This window comes from Equus asinus, chromosome 14 (assembly GCF_041296235.1).
Source record: "Equus asinus isolate D_3611 breed Donkey chromosome 14, EquAss-T2T_v2, whole genome shotgun sequence".
NCBI classification, from domain to species: Eukaryota; Metazoa; Chordata; class Mammalia; order Perissodactyla; family Equidae; genus Equus; species Equus asinus.
Genome location: NC_091803.1, coordinates 25,976,266 through 25,999,128, shown reverse-complemented (window position 1 = coordinate 25,999,128; position 22,863 = coordinate 25,976,266). Strand labels below are relative to the sequence as shown.

At 41.0% G+C, this 22,863-nt stretch overlaps 1 protein-coding gene across 2 annotated transcripts in view; it reads right to left on the bottom strand.

The window, feature by feature from the left end:
* Positions 1-22,863, bottom strand: part of XPO6 (exportin 6) — a 96,399-nt gene that overhangs the window by 56,975 nt on the left and 16,561 nt on the right. For both annotated transcript variants that reach the window (XM_014838016.3, XM_014838017.3), the window contains exons 2-4: positions 8,402-8,492; positions 5,475-5,587; positions 4,471-4,668 (exon numbers count right to left, since the gene is read on the bottom strand). In XM_014838016.3, the coding sequence (XP_014693502.2) occupies positions 4,471-4,668; positions 5,475-5,587; positions 8,402-8,492 (402 nt within the window). The remainder of the gene's footprint in view (positions 1-4,470; positions 4,669-5,474; positions 5,588-8,401; positions 8,493-22,863) is intronic.

Here is a 22,863-nt window from a genome sequence, read left to right as displayed (position 1 = left end):
ACTAATTTGTGGTATCTTTTCAACACTCAGGTGTTAAATCACCTTTACAGTTCTAAGCTTTGCATGCTTCATAAAAATCCAAGAGTAAACATGTGGCAGAGCAGAAACATGCATACACATCATCAAACTATGACCAGAGTTATGATTTTGCAAATACCTATGTAGCAAATTAAGTCACTTTTCTATCACCTACAATATCCACTATACCACAGGAAAGTTTCCTTAAACAAGAGACAGAAAAAAAGGTACACTTTCAACAGCATAACACTACTTATATCTTTCTAATCAATTTCTCAAAATTCGAAGCATTACCATTACACTTATTTTTTAGTTTCCAGAAATGGTTAAAAGTAAGCGAGTTATCACTAAAATTCCCTCTTGAGTTATATGCTACAATCTATAAAAGAGCAAGCAATTTAAGGAACACTTGACCATTTTCTTTAATCATTATTAACTTTAAACGCAGTTCATTCCCTGATACAAATAAGCTTTTTATTTGCGCAATCTATACAATATAAGCCTTCAGGAAGAGGAGGACACCAGGAAACGCACCCACATAGAATATGTATTCTCTACTTCAAGAAGTACAGGGCACTTTCCCATTGCAGACCAAGGAAAGGCTCATCCCCAAAGAGGAGAAGAGTACTCGATCATGGAGACTTAAAATAAATTCCCCCGCCCTCAGAAGCAGCATATGGAAAACCAGTAGTCATTAACGGCGTGTTAAAAATGCTACTAAATCAGTTCTCTTGAATGCTAAAACTTCAAGTACATCCTCCACAAACTTTTCTCTTCATTTTCGATAAGTATGGACTATTTCTAAGAACAACTTAAATTCTGATAATCCAGTAGGGGAAAAACAGGAAACCCCTCCTCTAACAATTTTTCTTTACATAATACAGTAGAACTGACCCTTCATAAGCATCTCTTTCCACTTGGAGACCTTTGGGTTATCAATCTGTATTTTTACATTATCCACTAATCCCCCTTCACGTCTTTCTCTTCTACCTCTTTTGTCGCTATTTCCCCCCAAAGCCTTCATTCTTACTCTCTCAGCTAGGAAGGACTCATATTACCAAATATTCCATTTGGCAATACACTTTCCTGTAGATATGAAATGCTTCTGTGCTCCCCGGAAATAAAAATTCCTACAACACAGAAAACATATCTTAAACCCCTTCTTTCTCTCATCATTTGGAGGAAGGGGAGAAGGTTGGGCCAGAAGCCAAGTGAAAATCAATTCTTTACTTGAAAGGACAGCCTGATAACATGTATAATTTTTCTTCTCACTAGCTTTGTGTCCAGAAAGCTTTTTTATTAAAAGTGTTTCTCTTAGCCATCTTCACATATATAATCTAAGCTCATAATCTAGGTAATCTCTGCAATTTATTTTAACAGCATAAGCACCTTTAGGTTGAAGATCAAGTTCAGGTTCTTACACCACCCAATCAGAGAAGAAACAGCAATTCTTTCCTACGCTGCTTGCCCCTTAACTATCTGGCCCCAGGCACAATCTGACCACAGGTCCAGCTCGGCAGGTATCAGGAATCTGAAGAACGGACTCCAGAAAGGTGTGATGTGTGTGCTAGTGCATGTGCAGGAGGAGGCAGGGAGAAGAGGGGTCATTCTCGACTTCAACTACTTCCTTCTCTAGTTGCCCAGTAAGGGTATAAGCAACACACATAACCCCTGAATCAAATCCTCTCTGCCTGGTATGGTAGTTGCCACAATTATGGTATAAACTGCATAAACGCCCCAGCCAACTGTCAGAAAATTTTTAAAAAAAACAAAAAAACTATGCTCTTCAGACTGCAAGCAGACCATGATGGAAGGGAGCCAAAAAAACCCTTTTAGATCATTTAATCAAAGGCTTATATGATGGTGAAGTTGATTCTAGAATCGGTCTGGTCTTGCTTCCCAATACCTAAAGAAAAGGATTATTACTTTATCATTATCAGAAATGTCAACAATTGAGCACCAATCATTCTTGACATGGCTTTCATGCCAGTGACTGGTTCTCATAGATAAATAAGCAGCAGAGAATAATACAATTGGAAAGGATCTTAAAGATCTCTTAGCCCAGTCCTCTCGTTTTACAAAGAAGGAAATGGAGGCTCAGACAAGAGACAGCAGTTGCTAAAATCAAAGATGATCTGTGAGAAAAATGGATGCAGACTCCAAACCCACTGCCTCCCTGTCCAGTGCTCTTTCCACTATGGGGTGTTTCAAAGTCACGAAGACTGCACGAGGATAAAGGAGTCATTTTTAAAGGAGTGGAAAGAGGGAAGTAGTAGAGAACAGAGGAAGACAACTAGCCTTTTTAAATCCCCATGAGCATTTCTCCTAAAAACGCTCTTCTATATTCTCATTTGTTATCATTAATTATACTTCAAGGGTAGACAGGAAATGTCATCTTCATCACAGGAACTGATCCCAGCTGGGTGAAAACATGGCTCCTCCTCACCTGCTACCGGCAGGACTGTGGCTCTCTGGCTCACATTCCTCTGCTTCCTCCCACAGCACATGCCACTAACCAACCCAGGAACGAATTCACTTAGACCTCCAAACTTCTTGGTCTTTTCCATCTCCAATGGACTTCCTTTCTCCCTCTTAGAGAGCCATGGGTAGTAACCACAACTGTCCTCAACTTCGAGTGAAGGCAAGCATATCAGAGAGAGCCAGGAAAACCTCTTACCTCATTTCCTACAACTCCAGGCTCACTGGCCTCCTCCTCATTCCTCAGGTTCTTGCACTTGCTATTCCCTCTGCCTAAAACACTGTTACCCTAGATACCCACCTGCCTCATTCTGTCACTTCTGCTCAGGTTTCTGCCAAATGGCTGCTCCTCAAAGAAGCCTTCCATGATCATCCCATCTAAATAATACCCCTTGACAGAGTCTTCTCCTCCTTACCCTAGATTTAGTTTTCTTCATAAAACTTCTAACTACCTGAAAGTATTTATTTGCTTATTATTGACTGATGCCTCCCCTTGAGTATACAAGCTCTGTGAAGGCAGGGATGTTGTATTGTTCATGCTCATTAGCATACAGCTGGTATTCAACAAACAGTTTACTGAATAAATGCATGAATCTCCTTTACAACATCAATCCAATAAATCTCTAGATAAATGAATCACTATACAAAACAAAACTGAATGGAGAATTTCTGTGCCACTTTGAGAGGCAATCTGAGAGAAGTAATATGGGTACTGAATTGTTTTTAATTATTGCATCATTCAAAAGGTTTATAGGGAGAGCAGGCAGAACGTTAGAAAATGGTATTGTTCTGGAAAATCCTGAACCTATAGTCACTGAGATGATAACCAATTTTCAAAGAATTTTACTTCTCTAAACTATACATAATACTTATCTCCTGCATACCCAAGACTAGCTCAACAACATGAAAACGTTTCCAACTTTATCACAGGATTCCAAGGAACAACAGCATCTCCCCCTTGGCTTTCAGGTCCCACCTATTCCCTGATGCCAAACCCAAAATCCTGGAACCGGAGATCCACATTTACTAATGTCTCACTGGAGACACACAGAAGGAACATATAATCTTAAATGCACTTTCTGCCAAACTGAATTCACCACCTTCTACCCAAATTCATTCCCTCTCCTTTCATTCCTGGCCTGATTCCTCCCTTCCCTCAGCCTTTCCACCCAGTCAGTGACCAAAGCCTCTTGACTCTGCCTCCTAAGTGCCTAGCCTCCACCCACCAGGCAGGCCTCTGCTGGGCTCAGGTCCTCCTCATCTTGCTCAGACTTCTCCAACAGCAGCCTTGCTGGCCTTCTTCACCCTGGCCTGACCCCTGTGCAATCCAGACTCCACTGTTGCTAGAGTTGTCATTCCAACATAAAAATGTAGCCATGTTTTCTCTCTTCTCCAAACTTTCCATTAGCTCCTGAGGAAGGACTATAAACTCAACACTGAAGCCCTGCTGCAAGAGCAAGGCCCCTCCTGGTCTGGCCTCTGCTCAACAATCTAGCCTCTTACTCCATCACTCCACTACCTCACGTCTCATCACCATCAACACTGAAAACACCTCAGCTCCTTGAGTCTAACTGCTCTGTCACCACTGCACTCTGCACACACTTCCACTACTATAACTACTACATTGTCAGAGAACGACTGCTTACATAGCTATCTCGCCACTAAATTATAACTATTGAAGGCCTCATCCTTGCACCCCAACACCTGGCGCAGTATCTGACAGGCTTTCAAATATTTGCTGAACAAAATTTCACTAGAGGTCAAAAAGCGATTGGGTTTCCCCCTGTTTCTCCATTGCACAAAGGTACATGTCTCAAGAACACAAAGTTAAGTGAATGAGATCATCTATCCTACACTGACCTCACTACTACAGTTCCAAAACGCTAATCTTACAACTCCTCTTTAAGACAAGAAAATAATCACTTCTACAAACAAACTATTTACAAGATAAAGTTTCCTTAAGTATATCCTTACCTGTAAAATGTTAGTAAAAAAGTCATGGTAGAACATGGGCCAATCTTGACGGCCAATATCAACAATAACTTTGCAAAGCTTGTTCCGGATAAAGTAAGGTAAGGTTTTGTGGTGAGCCAAAAGGAGTTTGGGCAGGCAGCTACGGATTTCCATCTTATCCTGAGATGGGACCCCAAGCCACATTTTATTGATCAGATTCTGAAAAACAAATACACATCTTTTAGGTTAACAATCTATACACAAAAATCACTAGTTTTCATCCAATGCTTAGCAACATCACCTCAATAAACAAGAAACCATGCTTTTAAACAAAGGTTTGGGGCAATTTGGCAATAAGAATTGTAAAAATATTCAAATCCTTTGATACAACAATCTCATTCTTAGGAAGATCTGCTAAATAATTTAAGAGAAACAAAAAGCTTTATGTGCAAAAACATTGTCTAATGGCCATCAAAAAATAACGACAAACAACTTTAATGTTCAAAAATAGTAGAATGGCTTGGTCAAAAGTGGTAAAACCACTCACGGGAATATAACAGAAAGGCAAATGGGGAAAAAAGCAGAATACAAAAGGGCATAAGCAATGTGATTATAACTAGGTTAAAAAAAAGTGTGCATAGGAAGGCAAAGATTGGAAGAGGGCTGATATAAATGAAAATTTTGTGGTTGGGATGATGGTATTATGAGTATCATCCCTCCTCCCAAACTATTTTTCTTTAATCATCTTTCTGTTTTAAAAGTAACATGGAAGGAAAAGTTACATGTTATCACAAACGACTGACCTATCTACCTAACCCCATCTTACCTTTCTGGTGTTGGAAGATGGAGAGGTGCCCCAGAACCTCAGACATCCTGGTAAAGGCAGTATGTGGGCCGAAGTCCCTGAGCTGAGTTACCACCACTTCCAAGCATCCATACATCAAAGCTACAGTCTCGCACCAACGACATGGTAATGTAACTACAAAATACTCTTCAAAACAGTATAAAATTACCTGACAACTTACCTCAAAAACCGTTAAACTGTACATCATTACATAGTCATTCCTAGTGCTGGAGAGAAAATACAGGCAGAATCTCCAGGCTCCTATTTGCTGGGCAAAGTTATTAAGAAGTTCCTCTGGAAAAGTTAAATAGTGACAAAAGGTGGCTATGAAAATACATGAAATCAATACAAGGCTGAGCTGTCATTATTTTTTAAACATGCCTCTCTCCATGTAATGTAAATGACGTCAAAAACAACTAGAAAATCCAGCTGATTTTTCAAGATAGACAGGACAGACCACACAACATTTTTCTGACTCTGAGGTGGCCGTGAACACTGGCAGTGTATTCAGTCATCTAAAAGCCAGTGTGGACGCTCTTTGAGGCAGAGAAACTTTCACTGCTGAAGTTCTTACCTAACCTAATGTGTGGACAGACAGCGATAAAAGTATCATTTCCCCTTATAAATGATGGCTAATTGTTAATTTGTTTCCTCTGGGTACCAGCTTTATAGACCTCCTCAGCACTCACTCACATTGTTCACACACACACACACAAAATGATGGCTAGAGAAGTAGGAAAAGAAAAGATTAAGACTAACCTTATAAATACAGGATAGGAAAAATGCCAGAGGATTTGAGATGGCTAATTCTCTTCATTTGGGTTGGTTTCATTTCAAAATACCACCCAAAAAAGTCCGTAAGTAAGAGTAGCAATCATGCGAGTTGCCAGGAGCAGCCCTGTCCATATCAAATCAGCCAGAAATGCTTTTCTTCCTCCTCAGGCTGCTGGTAGCAACAGCCAGAACCACAGACAGCAAGCACTAAGAGTCTGTCACCATGGTTCTGGACATGATGTCCCTTAGTCACTTTGCTTGACCTGTTGCACTGCTCATGAAACCTGACACAAAACGGGCAAAAATACAAAGGCAACAACCCTGATGGATTCTAGGAAGACCTTGGAAAAGGAGGAATCCCAGCAGCCCATTCTAATCCTAACGTCACTGCTCTGCGAGCGCCCTACAACTTAGGCTAAATGCACCAGGGCACTTTCATTAAAAATTCCCTAAAATGAAGCTGATGGCCTGTTCTGAGAACTAAGTGCAAGTTTCTATGAATCCTAGAGGTGAAGTCAAACCAGAGAGAACGAGCTCTGGCTGGAAATGAGGAATTTTGGGGTCTGTTCTAGAGTTTGCCACTAATTCACTGAGTCTGATCCCGAGCGAATCTTTGCTCCTCTCTGATGCTTCAGCTTCCTCCACCATTAAAATGACCAGACTGTCTCTTGAGATTCCCTGCTAACAGCTCTATCTCTAGAGCACGAATAATACACCTTTGGTGGAGGGTGGGTGGAGCCACTACAATAAAAGGCCTCCCTCCTCTCCGCCACCTAGCTAGGAAAGTCTTTAGTTTATCCTAAGACGTCAAAAAAGAAGCAAAAAGTGGTTGCAGCCCACACACTCGAATAAAGCTATGAAGACTAGGTACAAAGCGAACTGAACTAAGACATGCCCACTGTCCAGAACCAAACACCCAGATTCCCCTTAGCCTGCATTTAAATTAGACATTTGTAGCATCTGGTTATTTAAAGCTATTTTAAAATCAGATTAGAATAAAGCATGTTCAGAAGGTTCCATTTTTAATTTATGAATGTTGAAGGTGAGCAATATTTGCTTTGCAAACCAAAAATTAAGAGAAAAACCAAAAGCATTTCAATCATAAGCTACAAAAAGGACTCAGGGAAATGAGTGTTGGAATATAGCAGATTGATGTAAGGGAAAGGTTTTTCACCTCCTTTGGTAAGAATCACCAGTGATACTTTCACTATAAGGTACTTTGGTAGCATAAAACTAACAAGGGGATCACTCTGGGGGCAGGAGGAGGGTCAGCCCAACTGAGCAGTAAGAGAGAACGTGGGGAAGCAAGCAGAGCGGATTCTCTAAGCCAGCTGCCTGATCATCTACTGAGTCCAGCTTCTGTCAGCAAACCTTTGTTTATAAATGCTCTGGTCCTCTACAGAGCACTCCCTTGGAAAAGAAAGGCATGTTCAGGGCAGCCCCAAAAGAGACCACCAAATTTAAAATTAAAGGAAATAAGAAGTTAGCACCTACAAGAAGCTGAGGTGATGTTCAGAGGATGCAAGGGAAAATGGGCTGCAGCCAAAAAGGTCTACCGGCCACCTGGAAATCCTAACCCCAATTGAGTTTTGGGCCAAAGGTGGAAATTGGCCACAACACTTAACTGGCCAACACTTAGAGAAGCCAAATGGGGCAGGGAAATGGGCCTTCAGAGCCCCAAAGACACTGAAAAAGGCCTCCAAGGAGGTGAAAGCAACAAATGTAAGATCAGTACAGACATCCAAGAGAAAAACCTTTAGGTTTGGATAGAGAAAAACATTTTTCATGTTCAAGTCCAAGGGTTAAATGAGGACTCAGAGGAAAAAAAGATTACTCAAGGACCACACTGCAGCATGTCCCCGAAGCAGAGATCTAACCCTTGAATACAATTCCTAGTTTATAGTATGCTTTAATGAATATTGTTCATATCAATGAATATAAAATTCAAAAAGACATTCTAGAAGATGCTGAGATTCCTAGAAGACAGGAAGTGATTAGACCTATGTCTCTCTGTTGTTTGAAGGCTTTATTCATCAAAACTTTTTTTAAATTAATAGTCACAGACTTCTTAGAAAGTTCAATATTGCTAAAATTAAGAACAAAGCAGAGGGAGGGGTTTTCTACACTTGGCCAAAGGAAAGACAATCCATCACTATGGATTATAGCGGGCTCCATGGACTACAGCCCTCGCAGTTGGATTTGCAGACCTCACCAGCCACCAACCAGCAGAACCAGAGCAACCCTGCAGGCTTGACCAGCCCAGGCTACCAACTCCTTCCTCCCCACTGGGGCTTTTTATTACAAACGACTCTTAACACTCAACACTTCACTTACCGATCTCACGTTTCCTTTCATTGGTTGTACAGTCATGGAAAAACTCTGTCATCAGACTTTCCAATGCCCTGAGGGAGGCCTCTTCAGATGCCTATCAAAGGAATTTGAAAAAAAATCAATACACTGTACCTCCAGTTCTATTGTTCCTCAGTTCCTTCCAGGTCACATTCAACAGCAATCGTCACTTACTTCCTCAAAACACCCTGGTTCAACATTCTTCAAATACACAGTATAAGCAAGAAAAACTGAAGAGAATGTCCAAGGTGACTTAAAACTCAAAAGCTTTAGCATACTCTATAAATTCACGCTACTGTGCAATCGATTTTCAATTATTTATGCTAAGGAAAAAGGAGCAAATAATCCAAAATTTAATTCCGGAAACACTGAGAGCAAATTAACAGCCCCTGGCCCTAACTGAATAGGTAGAGTGAAGAGATTCAGGAAGAAAGTTAGGGTTCCCTCTAGACTATCCATCAACAATACATTTACCCCATGTCTGAATAATTATCCATATTTTGATTCAGAGCAACTGTAGTCAAAGTGCTGGATGAATTCTTGGGGTATCTTGAAGGCGCTTCAGGTGTCACACTCTCAACCTCGCATGAGCAGCCAACAAAGATCAAGGCCCACCTAAGAGCCAAGCTGAGCAGGGACTCAAAAGCAGACAGCACCTCCAACCACAGACCCACAGAGAAGCAGACTCTCAGCAGAAGAGCTCAGGGAGAATGAGAGGAGAGGGGCCCAAGGCCCCCAGTGCTCATCCTCTCCCTCTTCCATATGGAGCCCCAAACCTACTTCCTCTTCTCTCACTGAAGTAAGGGACATCAGCTGTAGCCAATGAGTTTGAGTAAACACTCCTTCACACAACCCGTCTGCAAAAAGGTGAGCATTCTCAGACCATTTCTGAATCCTCACTGGCATTAATCTACCCAAAGATAACCGAAACTCAACAGCAGTTCTGATTTCTTAATTATCTCTCAATTCCTTTCTTCCCACCCACCTTCCCTCCTTCCATTTCCCATATCCTCTCCAATGCCCCCAGAGTGAGAGCCAACTATTAAAAACTGCATTTTAAAACAAATCCACACTCAAGAGTGTTATGTATCAAACTGTAATATTACCAGAGGCCTCCATTTGGTAACTAACTTTTGAGGAGCCTGAGGAACTTGGGCCACCTCTATAGATAAACCAGCACTTCTTAGGGCTAGTACTAATTATAGAGGCTGAATCAGCCCATCTACAGAACTAGCAAATGCAAGCACACTACACAGCACACAGGGGCCACACTGAAGGAGTGCCAGGCATGGCTGTCCCTCCCACACTGCAGTCATGGTATGACGGCTGAGCGACAAGTGAACTCTGATATGTTGAATGATGAATTATTGTACGAGAGTTTTAGCAATTATGAGTTTGAGGTTCTTTCTTTCCTGAATTTTATATTTATGACAAAGGCTAGCCCTCTACTCCTTTTTCAAACCAATATACCAGTTCAAGAGAAAAATATCCTTGGATTGCAAGTTAAGCTGTTATTAAAAACAACAATTTTTTCAAATGCAGAAATAACTGGAATATGAGACTAAAATAAGACTGCAATCTTTTTTAACCTGTTGCAAGTTCTTGTGTTGCAAAACAGCCTCACCGTTCTGACAGAATTTCTAACTGCTATACATTAAAATTTCTAAAATGAATTTATATCAATAAAAGAATGCCTTGGTCTGTTTCATAAACTGACTTGGTATACCATTTCATCTGAAAAGAGGATGTGCTGTTTAAAAAAAAAAAAGACTTGTGGGAAGATTTAAAAGAATCAAAGGAAAATCTCATGTTAAAGTAACTTACTGGGAAAAAGTAAAAATAAACAGAAATCAAGAGATATTTGTTGAATTAAAGTTACCTATTTAGTTAAGATAAATCAGTAGTTCTTCTGGAGCCAAAATGGGTTCCTGAAAATGAAGGACACACCTTCAAGTGATACCTACTCCACAACTTTTTCTTGTAGTAGTCACGTTAGAGTAGATCCTGGGAAAAAACCTGAGCTCATCACATTCAGGAAATCAACCACCAACGTTTATTTCATACTGGTTCCTGAGGCAAAGGTTTGTGAACTTGACAATTATCAGCCATGCATTAAAGGCTGCTGGGGCAAGTTCCTGACAATCTCCCCAAAGAATCCAACTCTCCACTCCCAGTCCCATCCACCCCACCCTCCAGCTCCAACCCAAGAAGCTAACATGTCCACAGAAAGTGGAAAGACGCAAGCATCCACAAAAACCACGGGATGGACGTTCTCACTAAATGATGGTTACACGAAAAAGCAAACTCCAAAACCTAATCTGGTGGTATCACCAGGTATTTCTCAACAATAACAAATAACGTGCTGTCTGCATTTTCAATCACTTCCATAACTGCAATACTAATACTTCCCTCACAGGGTGTTCTGAGGGTCAAATAAAGTGATCCAGGTAAAGCTGCTATGTAAACTCTAAGGAATTACCTAATCGTAGTCCTGGCTGCTATCTTTTTTAATTGGTCTTAAATACCAAAGCAAAACAATAAAAGTGGACAGGCCTACTTTGAAACTGGAGATTCATGCCCTCAGACTTAAGGGCTTTGTCTCAAACATGTCTAGTGGGGCTTTTCCAACTGGATTGCAAAATGAAACTATGTAAGTGTGCAGGAGAGGGAGAGGAGGCTGACACTCTGCCAAAGTCATACAATCAGAACAGAGTTGTAAAGACATAAAGGATAAGTCCAAGACCTGCAAATGGTTGAAGGATACTGGAGAATTCCCATTTGGCAAGAAGGCACTGGAACCAGTGGAAGCTATTTCAAACAGGTGGAGAAGTCAGAATCCAGATTGTAGTGGGTTAAGGAATTAATGGCAACTAAGGACATGGTAAAATTCCGTGCAGACTACACTTTCAAGTAATAAAGGGACAAAGAACCTTAACGAAAAAACAAGTGCCACGGTGCAGTATGGAGAGAAAGCTTCAATTCCCAAAGGCTATTCAAGCACTGCACCGACTGATGGACGGAGAGCACTTAGTATTCAGGTACAGCTGACTGCTTCCCATCTTGTGCTTGGTTGGGATTTAGGACCCAAATCTCGAAGAACTAACGAAAGATATTAGCTTAAAACCAAGTGAGATCTATTAACACAAAAAAATTCTAATTGGATTGTAGCTATAAAATGTGAGAGTTAAAACAATAAACCTTCTAGAAAATACTAAGAACACCTTCAAGACCTTGGGGAAAGGAAAAATTTCTTGAACAGGTCACATAAAAGGACTAAACATAAAGAAAAAACTGACAAACCGAAATGTTCATCAGACGGCACAATGAAGAGTGTAAAAGAAAGCTACAAAATTAGAGAAGCTATTTCCAATATAGATAACAGAGAACTCATATTAGAGTATAAAATAACCTCTACAAATCAATAAAGAAAAGACAAATGACTTAATTTTTTTGACAGGCAAACAGTTAGTAATAAAAGAGGGTATTCAAAAAGTCTATACATAAAATAAGTGTGCAACCTCATTAGTAATCAGGGTAAATAAGGCAAATTAAAAACAAGATGCTGCTACAAATCCACCAGAATGGCTACAGTTAAAAAGACAGTAACAAGTGTTAGTGAGGATGCTGAGCAACTAGAACATGCATATACTGCTGCTGATGGGAGTGTATACTGACATAACCACTTTGGAAAATCATTTGGCAGCTGAACATATGCATACTTTATGACCCTGCAGTTCTATTCTTTGATAATATATCCAACAGAAATTTGTAAATGTATACCAAAAAAATGTTCACAGTACCATTATTCATAATATCCAAAAATGTCGAAAGAACCCAAATGTCCAAAATCAGTGGAATGGAATAAACTGTGGTTTATTCATCAGAAGACTATAATAAGACAACAAGAATGAACGAATACTGCTACATGCAACAACATGGATGAATTTCACAAACACAATGCTAACTGAAAGAAGCCAAAGCACATCCTTCATTATTCCTTCTACGTTAGTCTTTAAAAACAAGCAAAACAAATCTATGGTGTTATCACCAGAATAGTGGTTACTTTTGCAAAGGAGGGATTCTGGGATGCTGGTAATATTCTGTTTTGTTGATCTGAGTGCTAGTTACACAAGGATGGCCTCTTTGCATTATGATTTGTTCACTTTTCTGTAATTATACATACTCAATTTTAAAATCTTAATGTTATACTTGTTTTTAAAATTCAGCTTGGTATTTTCAGACTCTGAATTTAGAAATTATGTTTTTCCTCTATTATCACAACTATTAAGAGCAATTTGAGGGCTAGTAGCTGGCCCACAGGTGAAGTCTGAGCATGAGACTCCTGATCCCTGGGAACCATCACCTATTTGTCTTCAGAGCTGCCCAGGCGGCAACAGAAAGTATTATAATCCCATGAGCCTATGCTTCCCCAAGAGTGACTCAGTTTACCTTATTAGCATATTAAAATCCTTAGGCAGGATGAATTAAACTGGGCTCAGAATATATACCCTTCGAGAGCTACGTCTATATCTAAAATAAGCCAAAGTTTTCTGTTCCAGAAAGAGCAAAAATCTGCAAAGTGGAGGAGCTTTCAACCGTGCCTGCCTTGACTTGATCCGCTCCTTTTATCGCACTGCTTATGGTTCAGGGGTCCAGAGACCTAGACTGCTGCCTCCTTTATTAAGGGACTACTGAGTCAACCAATATTCCTGGGTCTGCGATTCATAGTTCAACCTTCATGAAATTTCTTACAAAGTTGACAGTACAAGATCCCTTCGTTGTTTTCGTCTTTTATCTTTGTCTTGTAATCAGCACCATAGAGTTCTGCCCATGGCACTGTTCTCCGGTCATTTCAGAATGGCAAAATTAAAGAGCACAGACCCTGGTGTTGGGTTCCTTGGGTTCAGATCAGAACACAACTCAACCCTGGCCTAGTTATTTAATCTGTCATTCTTTGTCCTCTTGTGCACAACTGGGGATGATAAGAGAACCTAACACAGAGGATTGTTCTAAGGATTAAAAAAAATAATCTGTGTAAAGCACATAGTAAACATAATGCCAGGAACAAGGTAGGGCCTGGAAATCCTATCTGAAACTGTCGATACTTCACAGATACTAGGCCTCTCTCCCTAACCAGAACATAAACAGTCTGGAAAGAGACTGCCTAATACGTTTGTATTTTCTATCACGTGAAGCACGGTTTGGTGCTCAAATATTATACAGATCAAATTCAGGAGAGCAAAAGGAACAAGTACACTGTTAATTTCACCTTTAATTTCTCAGGAATACTGGTAATTCCTCCAAATTCAAGATATATATGACTCTATTTAAATTCCCCCTTTAAGGGCTCTGATCATAATGACCTTTGCTCACAAGCACTCAATGAATATGTTTTGAAAAACAGGAGACTGCTAATAATTTATCGTAAAAACACTCAGACTGAAAGTGGATAATACAGTGCTCTGTCCCTTAAGATAAGGCACCTATATGACACTTTTCTCAAACCCTGACTAAATCTGTTATGTTTTACCTAACTGCCTCGAAAACACCCCCCTCTAAAGGATAACCTTTTTACAAAATTGGTATTAGGAAAAAAATGACTCTTTTTTAAGGAAACTTTTATCAAGCTTTTTGCCACCTTTTCCAGGAGGCACATTTTGTGTATTCTACAAGGAGGTGAATCACATAGGCCTCCTATATTCAGGTTCATGGTCTCCTTGATACCAAACCTAAATGAGGGCTAGCATCCCAGAGTTCCACTCAAACATTCCTGTGGCATACCTAGAGCAACGTTATTACTCTATTTGCTTGCATATAAAGAAGGTTTCTGAGAAAAGAGATTCTATACTAGCTGCTGACCAAGGTTAGAAAGTATGCAAAACATACCTGATATGTTACAATAGATGCCATAGGAAAGAAATCCAATCTCATATAAACTTTCTCCAGAAGCTAACAGGATTACCAGAGATGTCTAAACTCTCAAAAAAACACTCTCCTGGGGCTGGCCCCATGGCTGAGTGATTAAGTTCGCGCGCTCTGCTTCGGTGGCCCAGGGTTTCGCAGGTTCGAATCCTGGGTGCGGACATGGCAGCACTCATCAAGCCATGCTGAGGCGGCGTCCCACATGCCACAACTAGAAGGACCCACAACTAAAAAAAAACAGAGAAACACTCTCCTTCCCTATACTCTTCATCACCGCAAAGAAAACAGATGAGGAAAAAAATCTCTTTGGCCTTCAGGCCTGCATACAAGAATGAGATGAAACACTGGGCTTAAAATACCACCTGAGAGGAATCAATGTGACATCTCTCTATCCCCTCCCAAAGTCAGCTCAAAACACTAGAAATCAGGAGAACGGTATTCAGAATAAGTCTTCTTCCCATCTTTCCTGTCACTGCTCTTTTGTGCCTCAACCTGCAGATACTGTTCTTTTAAGAAAACAAACTAAACACAACGTGATGAAATAGAAATCTCACTTTATTTCTCTAAAAACCAATTGGTGAAACCAGTTGAACCTCCAAAGTCTAGGACTCAGAAGTGCAGGAGGGGAAGCCCTGGGGCACCTAACGCCCTGCTCAAAGGTGCACAGCTAGTGAGTGGCAAGCCAGGTCTCCTGGCTCTCAGTGCCATCCTCACTCATGTGGAGGTGGTTTCCCTTCACCTGTTTGCGATAGAGAGACAGAGGCAAGGCTAAACGGAGGGGATTCTAGGGGTACAGATATACATTAAAGCAATTAACTCAGAAAATTATGTACAAAAGTTGCAGGAAAAAAATGTCTTCTACTGAAAGGAAGAAACAAAGAGCACACCACGTTCCGGTGCGCCCTTCAGGAAAAACTACAGATATAACTTTGTACAATATGACCATGCAGATACTCAGTATTTGATTAAAACATACACTTTGGCTGCATCTAAACATAACTCTAGTCATTAAAAGGCACTTTTCTGCTATAATCTAAAACCACCACAAAGTTGACCAATGGCAAGACACTCCCCCTAGTATTTCTTAGGTTTGCACAAAGAGCCCAGATTTTCTGTGTCCTCCATGAACAAAAGGGATCTGTGTACTGTTGAGGATCATGAGTTAGGAGCAGGACGACTGCCAGGTTGTCTGGGTCAGAAAGCCCAACCAGTCCCACTGTGGTAGTGATACGGTCGAGGTGGCATATTCTGTCCCCATGGGGCCCAATTAGAGGAAATATCTAGTACACAGAGGACAGTACGTTTTATTCTGGGAAACTATTGCTGTACTACTGGACAATGCATAAAAACAAGAGGCACCAATTAGCCACCAGTGAACAGGTATACTGGTTTCAAAAATTTACAACAACAAATCTAAAGAAGACTAAAGAGTCAAGACACGTCAATGCTACACCTGATGCTAAACTAGATCTTTTACTGGAGGGAAAAATGGTATAAAGGGCATAATTGGGCCAAATGACAAAAATGGAATATAGATAGTAGATCAGATAAAAGTGCCAAATCAATGTTAAATTAATTAAGTTGCCAACTGCACTGTGGTTACATAAGAGAACACCCCTATTAGGAAATACACTATATGGTGGAAATGGGCCATGATGTAGGCAACTTATCCTCAAACAGTTCAGAAAAAATGCTGTGTGGGGATGTGTGTATATATATGTATGTATGTGCATATATATACATAAAGTGCAAATAATAAAGCAAGCAGGGCAAAATGTTAACAACAGGTGAGTGTGGGTAAAGGGTATATGAGTGTTCTTTGTACTACTCTTTCCTGGCAATCTTTCTGTCAGTTTGAAATTATTTCCAAATCAAAAGTTTTTTAAAATCTCATCTGTTGGATTGGTCCCCTCTACCTTGCTGCTCACTGCTCTAAGCTAGCTGGGCAGAGGGAAGAGAAAGTGAGAAAGGGGCACAACAGGAAGGAGGAAAGCACCTTATTCTCTCAGACACCAGGTTTATCATCACACACAGTTTCTGAAAAAAGGTATTACATAACCTAGACATTAAAATTGTGCATCTGCTGGGTGGGCAACAACCATATCCCACTAGGAACTAAAATACAGATTTTTATATACTTATTTATTTTGATTCCAGTCAGAAGGCTTTAATTAGACAGCCAAAAAAGCAAATGATAAAAATAGTTATTCTGCAAGAAACAGCCTAAAATAAATGAGTAATATAGCCAAGAATAGGCTCTCTCTTCACAATCCCATCTGTTTCTCTTTCCCAGGTACACATCCCAGGAGGATGAATGTTTATGCCTGTATGCCTAGTCAATTAAGCTCAAAAGAGACTGACTGAGCACATTAACAAAAGGCATGCTACCAAGAAATCCTAAAACAGGATCACAGACTCTTAAGAGAAAAATAAACAAACCCTAGTGAACAGCAAGTCCAATCTCGTCTTACAGATGAGGAAAACAAAGCTCAGAGAGAGCATCTTGCCCAAAGTCGGTCAGTTATCAGTCAAGTCACGGAGGAGGGCCACCAAAGCCCTTTCCCAGCGACAGCTCCTCTACCCCTTAAGGAAGCATGGAGGAGTTCTGCTCTGAGTGCTGTTAAGGATGATGAAAAGCTAGCATTACATTGCATCAGATGAAACCAGGTAATGAAAGTGTGTGAAGTTGCTGGACCACTATAAAAATATGCTGCAAATGTGAAAGCACAATTAACACTACAGATCATATGTAAATAATTTCATTTCGGCACAGTTTAAGAGCAAGTCTCTTGTAAAACCCATTCCACCTTCATCCTAAATTATTCCCAGAAAGAACTGAAATTTCAAATAACAGTTAAAATAACATTTGTTTGAAATTTTGGCAAAAAGCTCCAGATTGTATTACACACTGTTGGGATTTGGGGGTATAACCACTTCCTTTCGCCCCTCCAGGTTCTACCAAGTTGCTACAGAGTATCAAGAAACCAAGCGCAGATCAAAATCTAATGTCCTCTTCACGGCTAGGCAAGCTGCAATACCTCCCCCTTCCCATCCTGAATTGACCTTTCCCACCCAAGCCCAGCCACACCACGAAGGCAGGACACAGGGGAAGACAGGCTTCTCATGAAGGTAAGCAGGTGAGAGAGTAAAAGGCAAAACTGGAAGTGTTCCAATGCAGTGACCTCACACCTGGTAGATACGGGCCAATGGTGTTAGGCTCTCCCTAGTATACCCATCATAAAAAGTCAGGAGAGAAATCACTCCCATGGGAAGGAAGAAATGAAAGGAGGGAGACAGAGCCCAGAAGAATGTGCTCCAATACAGCTCCCGCCTGAGGTACAGACGACAACCCCCTGAATGGGCACCAAGATAGGAATAAGGGGACACAGAAAAGGTGCCTTCTACAAGAGTAATTAGAGAACCAACAGGTTTCATGGGAATCACAGCATGGCAGGAAGAGAAAATACCAGGTTAGGGCTAGTCCCAGCTCCAGAATACAGCCTGTGTAACTTCGGGCAAATCCTGCAAGCTCTTGGAGCGTCCCTGGTATTAAATGCAAACAGGTGTGTACACTGCATATTGGTTACAAAGCACTAGGCAAATGTTGGCTAATATAGTCATCCCTCCCTCACTACAACTTTCTCTTACACAAACTCCATGTTGGAATTTGCTTTTATAAAGGCAAAGTCCCCTAAGTTATCACCAGCTTGTCCCTCTCATGATATCCAGCATCACCTTAATACCTTAATTCTTAGTTCACGGTCAGTCACATCACTGGAAGGCTCTCCAAGTATCATTATCAATTGCCAAAGGGTGCTTATGAATCCCACTCAATAGAAACAACGATGCCCAAGAGAGCTGCAGCTGGGGGACCTCTGGCAGTGTCACATTACGCAGGAAGTGTGATGGTGCTGCAAAAGCAGAGATCTGTGTTCAGTAGGAAGTGACTCTTCCTGCATGGGGGGTTCTAACTGCTCCTCCCCTTACCATAGATGACCACTAGCCACACAGGGAGAAGACACCACAGGCTCTGGTGAGAGCAGCTCTCCCCAGCCAGGGACTCTCCTGGTCTGCACAGCACTACTAGTCGATGCAGTTTTGTTAAGTTTTACTTTCAGTAGTATGCTTGGTAATCAGAATTATCATTTTAAAAAGCCATAAATTTTACAATATGGAAAATTATACCCTAATAGTGGAATAATACATGATTCCCTCCTCCACTCCATTGGAGATATACTGCGTTAGAGAGGCAAAATGGCGGCAGGTTTTGGGGGTGGGGGGTGATCAGGGGGTGGGAGGTGCACAGGAGAAAGGAAATGGGTCCTTAGCTCCTGTCCAATTACCCAACCCTGCCAGGAAACTTGGCCTGGCTCACATCCCTGGATAGTGAAGAGGCGACTCTACATGCAGTTCTCCAGCAGTGTCCAATCCCCACACAACAAGCACAATTAGCTGGAGGGGAGCATGTATCACCTTTCCCACAGTTCTCAACCGACCCTGCTACAAGACTGGGACAAGGAGCGAAGGGAGGTAAAGATAAAGTGCTGCTTTTGACTCACTCCCACCCCAGCTCCGCTCATTCACTACGGGCGACAGTGCAAAGCCAAGGGCTAGAAATTCCACACCATTCCACCTGTGCCCTTCCCTGTACACAGGTGGCTGGGTACTCCCTATCCTGGGAATGACATAAAATTCACTGTTTGTTCACTGTTCCCTCCACACCTGTGAAGGGCACGGGCTCTGGAGTCAGCCCCACATCTGCATATGATTTCTAACTTCGCCACTTCATGTATGATCTTGAGCAAATGACTTAACCTCTCTGAGCCTCAGGCTCTTCACTCGCAAAACGGACTTACAACAATACTCCTCACCAGAGTTGTGAGAAGTAGATGACATAATGTACGTAAATCCCTTGGCACCCTTAACCATAAATGAGCCAAATTATTTCACTATATATTTCACTAGTGAGTCAACAAGCTTTAAAAATAGGAAGAAACCAAATAAACAAAAATCCCACATAACAACTAAATGCTCCCAAAAAATCCCAAGTATGCCAACTGCCTTCACTTTCATTTTTATACAGATCACCTACCAGTGCTGCAAACAAGGAATATAAGAATGGCACCACATGTCCTCCAGGCTTCTACTTGTATTTGGGACAACATGGGTTTGGGATTAGATCCATGATTCTCGCAGCAAAAGTTGTGGGGGTAGGTTTTTTTTAGTTTAATTTTATTTTATTTAAGAGCAGGCTCCCTAGTATCTTTTTTTTTCTTTTTTTTTTTTAAGATTGGCCCCGAGCTAACATCTGTTGCCAATCTTCCTCTCCTCTCCCCTCCCCCGCCAAAAGCCCCAGTACATTGTTGTATATTCTAGTCGTAGGTCCTTCTAGTTCTGCTGTGTGGGACGCCGCCTCAGCACGGCTTGATGAGGGGTGCTAGGTCCATGCCCAGGATCTGGACCAGAGAACCCCAGGCCGCTGAAGCGGAGCACACAAACTTAACCACTCGGCCACGGGGCCGGCCTCTGTTTTTTTTAAGAAAGAAATATTGCACAGAATCCCAATATAAAACACAGACTCAATCAGAGACTGCTTAATTCATGGGGGTGGGGGAGAGGAACCCAAACAACTATATACTCCCAAATCCAGCACTTCAGACGCCTCCAAGAATCCCTATGGGCCTACAGAGCACAGGAAATCCCACACTAAAATTCCTCTGCATTAAACCCCTTCCAGCTTAATAATTCAGGTTCCACCAAGTCTACAAGGTCTTCTTCAAGTAATGAATGGCTGCTAAAAGACTGGTTTGTAAATTCTCTCTCAAGTATCTTCCAACTGCAAACCCCTCACCATCACCCAGGGTCTTCGCCACCTGACCAGTAAGGGTGATCACTGCATCAGCTAGCCCTAACCTGCCCCTTGAGCTTCACTGTGCCCGTACCCCCTCACTCAGTCTCCTTATGCATCCTGTGCCTGTCAGACCCAACTTCTCATTTTCACTCCACGTAACAATTCCATGTCTTCACATATGCCATTTTCCTCCACCTAGAAAACTCCTACCAATGCGTTGAGCTTCCTTGAAAATGTCACCACCTCTGTGAAGCGTACTGCAGTTCCCCTTAACAGTGCCGGTCATTCTTTCAGGGCTTCCCAACACTAAAGTGAATACAGTGAACTGAAACTACCTCTTTCACTCTCACACAATGCTGGCAAGTGCATGAACTAGTGGCACCTCAATGGAAGACGATTTAGCAGTATCTATAAAATTTTAAATGCATAGACAACTTCACCCAGCAAGTACACTTTTAGCGATTTTTTCCTCCAAAAGTTTCTGTGTAAAAGGATCTTCAAGTCCACATGCCTTGTCAAATAAAAGATTGGGAACCTAAATTTCCATCAAAGCAAGATTGGTTAAATAAGATAACTATGTCCAATATACATTAAATTTTTTTAAAAGGCACACAACGGTGTAACAGTGTGTATAATACGCTACTCATGAGTGACGGCAGAGTGGGGAATATGAAAAAATATATATACATGTACACACACTTTTTTTTTTAACTGGTAATGGTGGTTGCCTCCAGAGAAGGGAATAGGGTTCCGGGGCCAGGGGAAAGGAAAGAGGCTTACTTTTCTCCATACACTCTCTTGTTATCATTTAAGTTTTGTACAATGTTCATTTGTTTAAAAAAAAAACAATTAAAGAAAAAAGAAATTACCTACTAACGTACAGGTCTTTCCAGCAGCCTAGGAGTACAGGGGCAGAGACTACTTCCTATTCAGCTCTATGCTCCCAGAGTCTAGCACACAGTAAGCACTTAATAAACATTTGTTGTAGAAATTATTTTAACTCTGTCTTATATTAAGTGAGGCTGTAAACTAATTACTCAATGGCGATAACTTAAAAAGCTAACATTTACTTAGTACATACAAGGCACTGCCCTAAGGACTTGACATCATCAACTCCTCTAATCCTCAAAGCAATCCCATTGCATAGATGAGGAAATTGAGGCCGGGAGAGAGTAAGTAACTTGTCCCAGGTCATAACACTCATGTAAGTGGCACAGTCAGGATTCAAACCCAGGCCCCAAACCCATACTCTTAAAACATGGGGTTACAGCGTTGTTCAGATACCTAGGAAAATAGTGAAATCACTCAACACTAAAGTGTACTCCTTCCTAAATACTTGCTGCAAAAATCTCCTGTCCTTAACTGCTTAACCATAAATAATGCTGAAATAAAAGTTAGGCCACCGCCTACTTGGGGACTGACGGATCCTTGATCCAAGCTCTGATCTTGGCTTTGCTGATTTACCTCCACCCCACTCCAGCCCACCCACAAAAGGATCAGGCTCTGGGGAAATGATTAACAGACCAATCAAAACAAGACATGAGTTGCCCACTTATGAATTTACCATGGAAGATATTTTTGGTTCAATAAATCAATCCTCCATCTACACCTAGCATTCCACCTCTGTGGATGCCTGATCAAACTCTGAAGGCCTCATTGCCATTTTGGAATAATGGGAATTCGCATTTGGAATTCTACCTGAAAAATTAAAACCACTCACCTAGAAACATAACACTTTCCTACTTTCCCAGGACTCCAGTGGAGATGTCAAACACTGACAAATAGACGCCCCTGAACCCTCTGTTTGTCCTGGTTGTCCTCAACACTACTTTTACTGTTAAACAAAAATTCATACATCTCCTGAGGTATTAGGTATTAGATACTCTCACAAATTTATTCATTAGTTTTTAAGCTACTTTGTTGTTGTTTTTGCTGTTGCTGCCATTTTTTGATGACATAAAGGGAAGAACCTTACCTAAAAGTTCTCCAAATCACGCTGCTGTAAAGGTTAACTTCTCGAAATTTCCTGTATATTCTCAGCCATGGACTGTGCTGTCATTTCATTTGCTTTCACTCTCCAACACCATGCTATCTTTATTTTAGTTTCCATCCCATCCCAAGGCCTGTTGCCCTCTGTCCACTGACAACAACTGTAAACCAGGAACAGAGCATCTTGACCAACTAAATATGCTGAATTCAAGATTGTTGCCATAGATGGATCGTCATTTTCAAACTATAATACACAGATTCAAACTTTACTTCATCTAATTCATCTTTTTTTTTCTGCTTTAAAAGATATTGAGAGGCCATATATTGTATGATTCCATTTATATGAAATATCCAGAATAAGTAGATCCATAGAGACAGAAAGTAGATTTGTGGTTTCCAGGGCCTAAGGGGAGAGGGAAATGGGGAGTGACTGCTGATACAGTGTATAGAGTTTCTTTTGCAATGATGAAAAGCTCTGGAACTAGAGCAGAAATGGTTGCACAACATAGTGAATGTACTTTAATGTCACTGAATTGTACACTTTAAAATAGTAAATTTTATATGATGTGTATTTTACTGCAATAAAAAAAGTAACCAACTTAAGACTGTGAAAAAAAATATGTTAAGGCACCATTTCCAATACATTAAAGTATAAAGGATACTTAAGTAAAGTAAGCATAAGGGA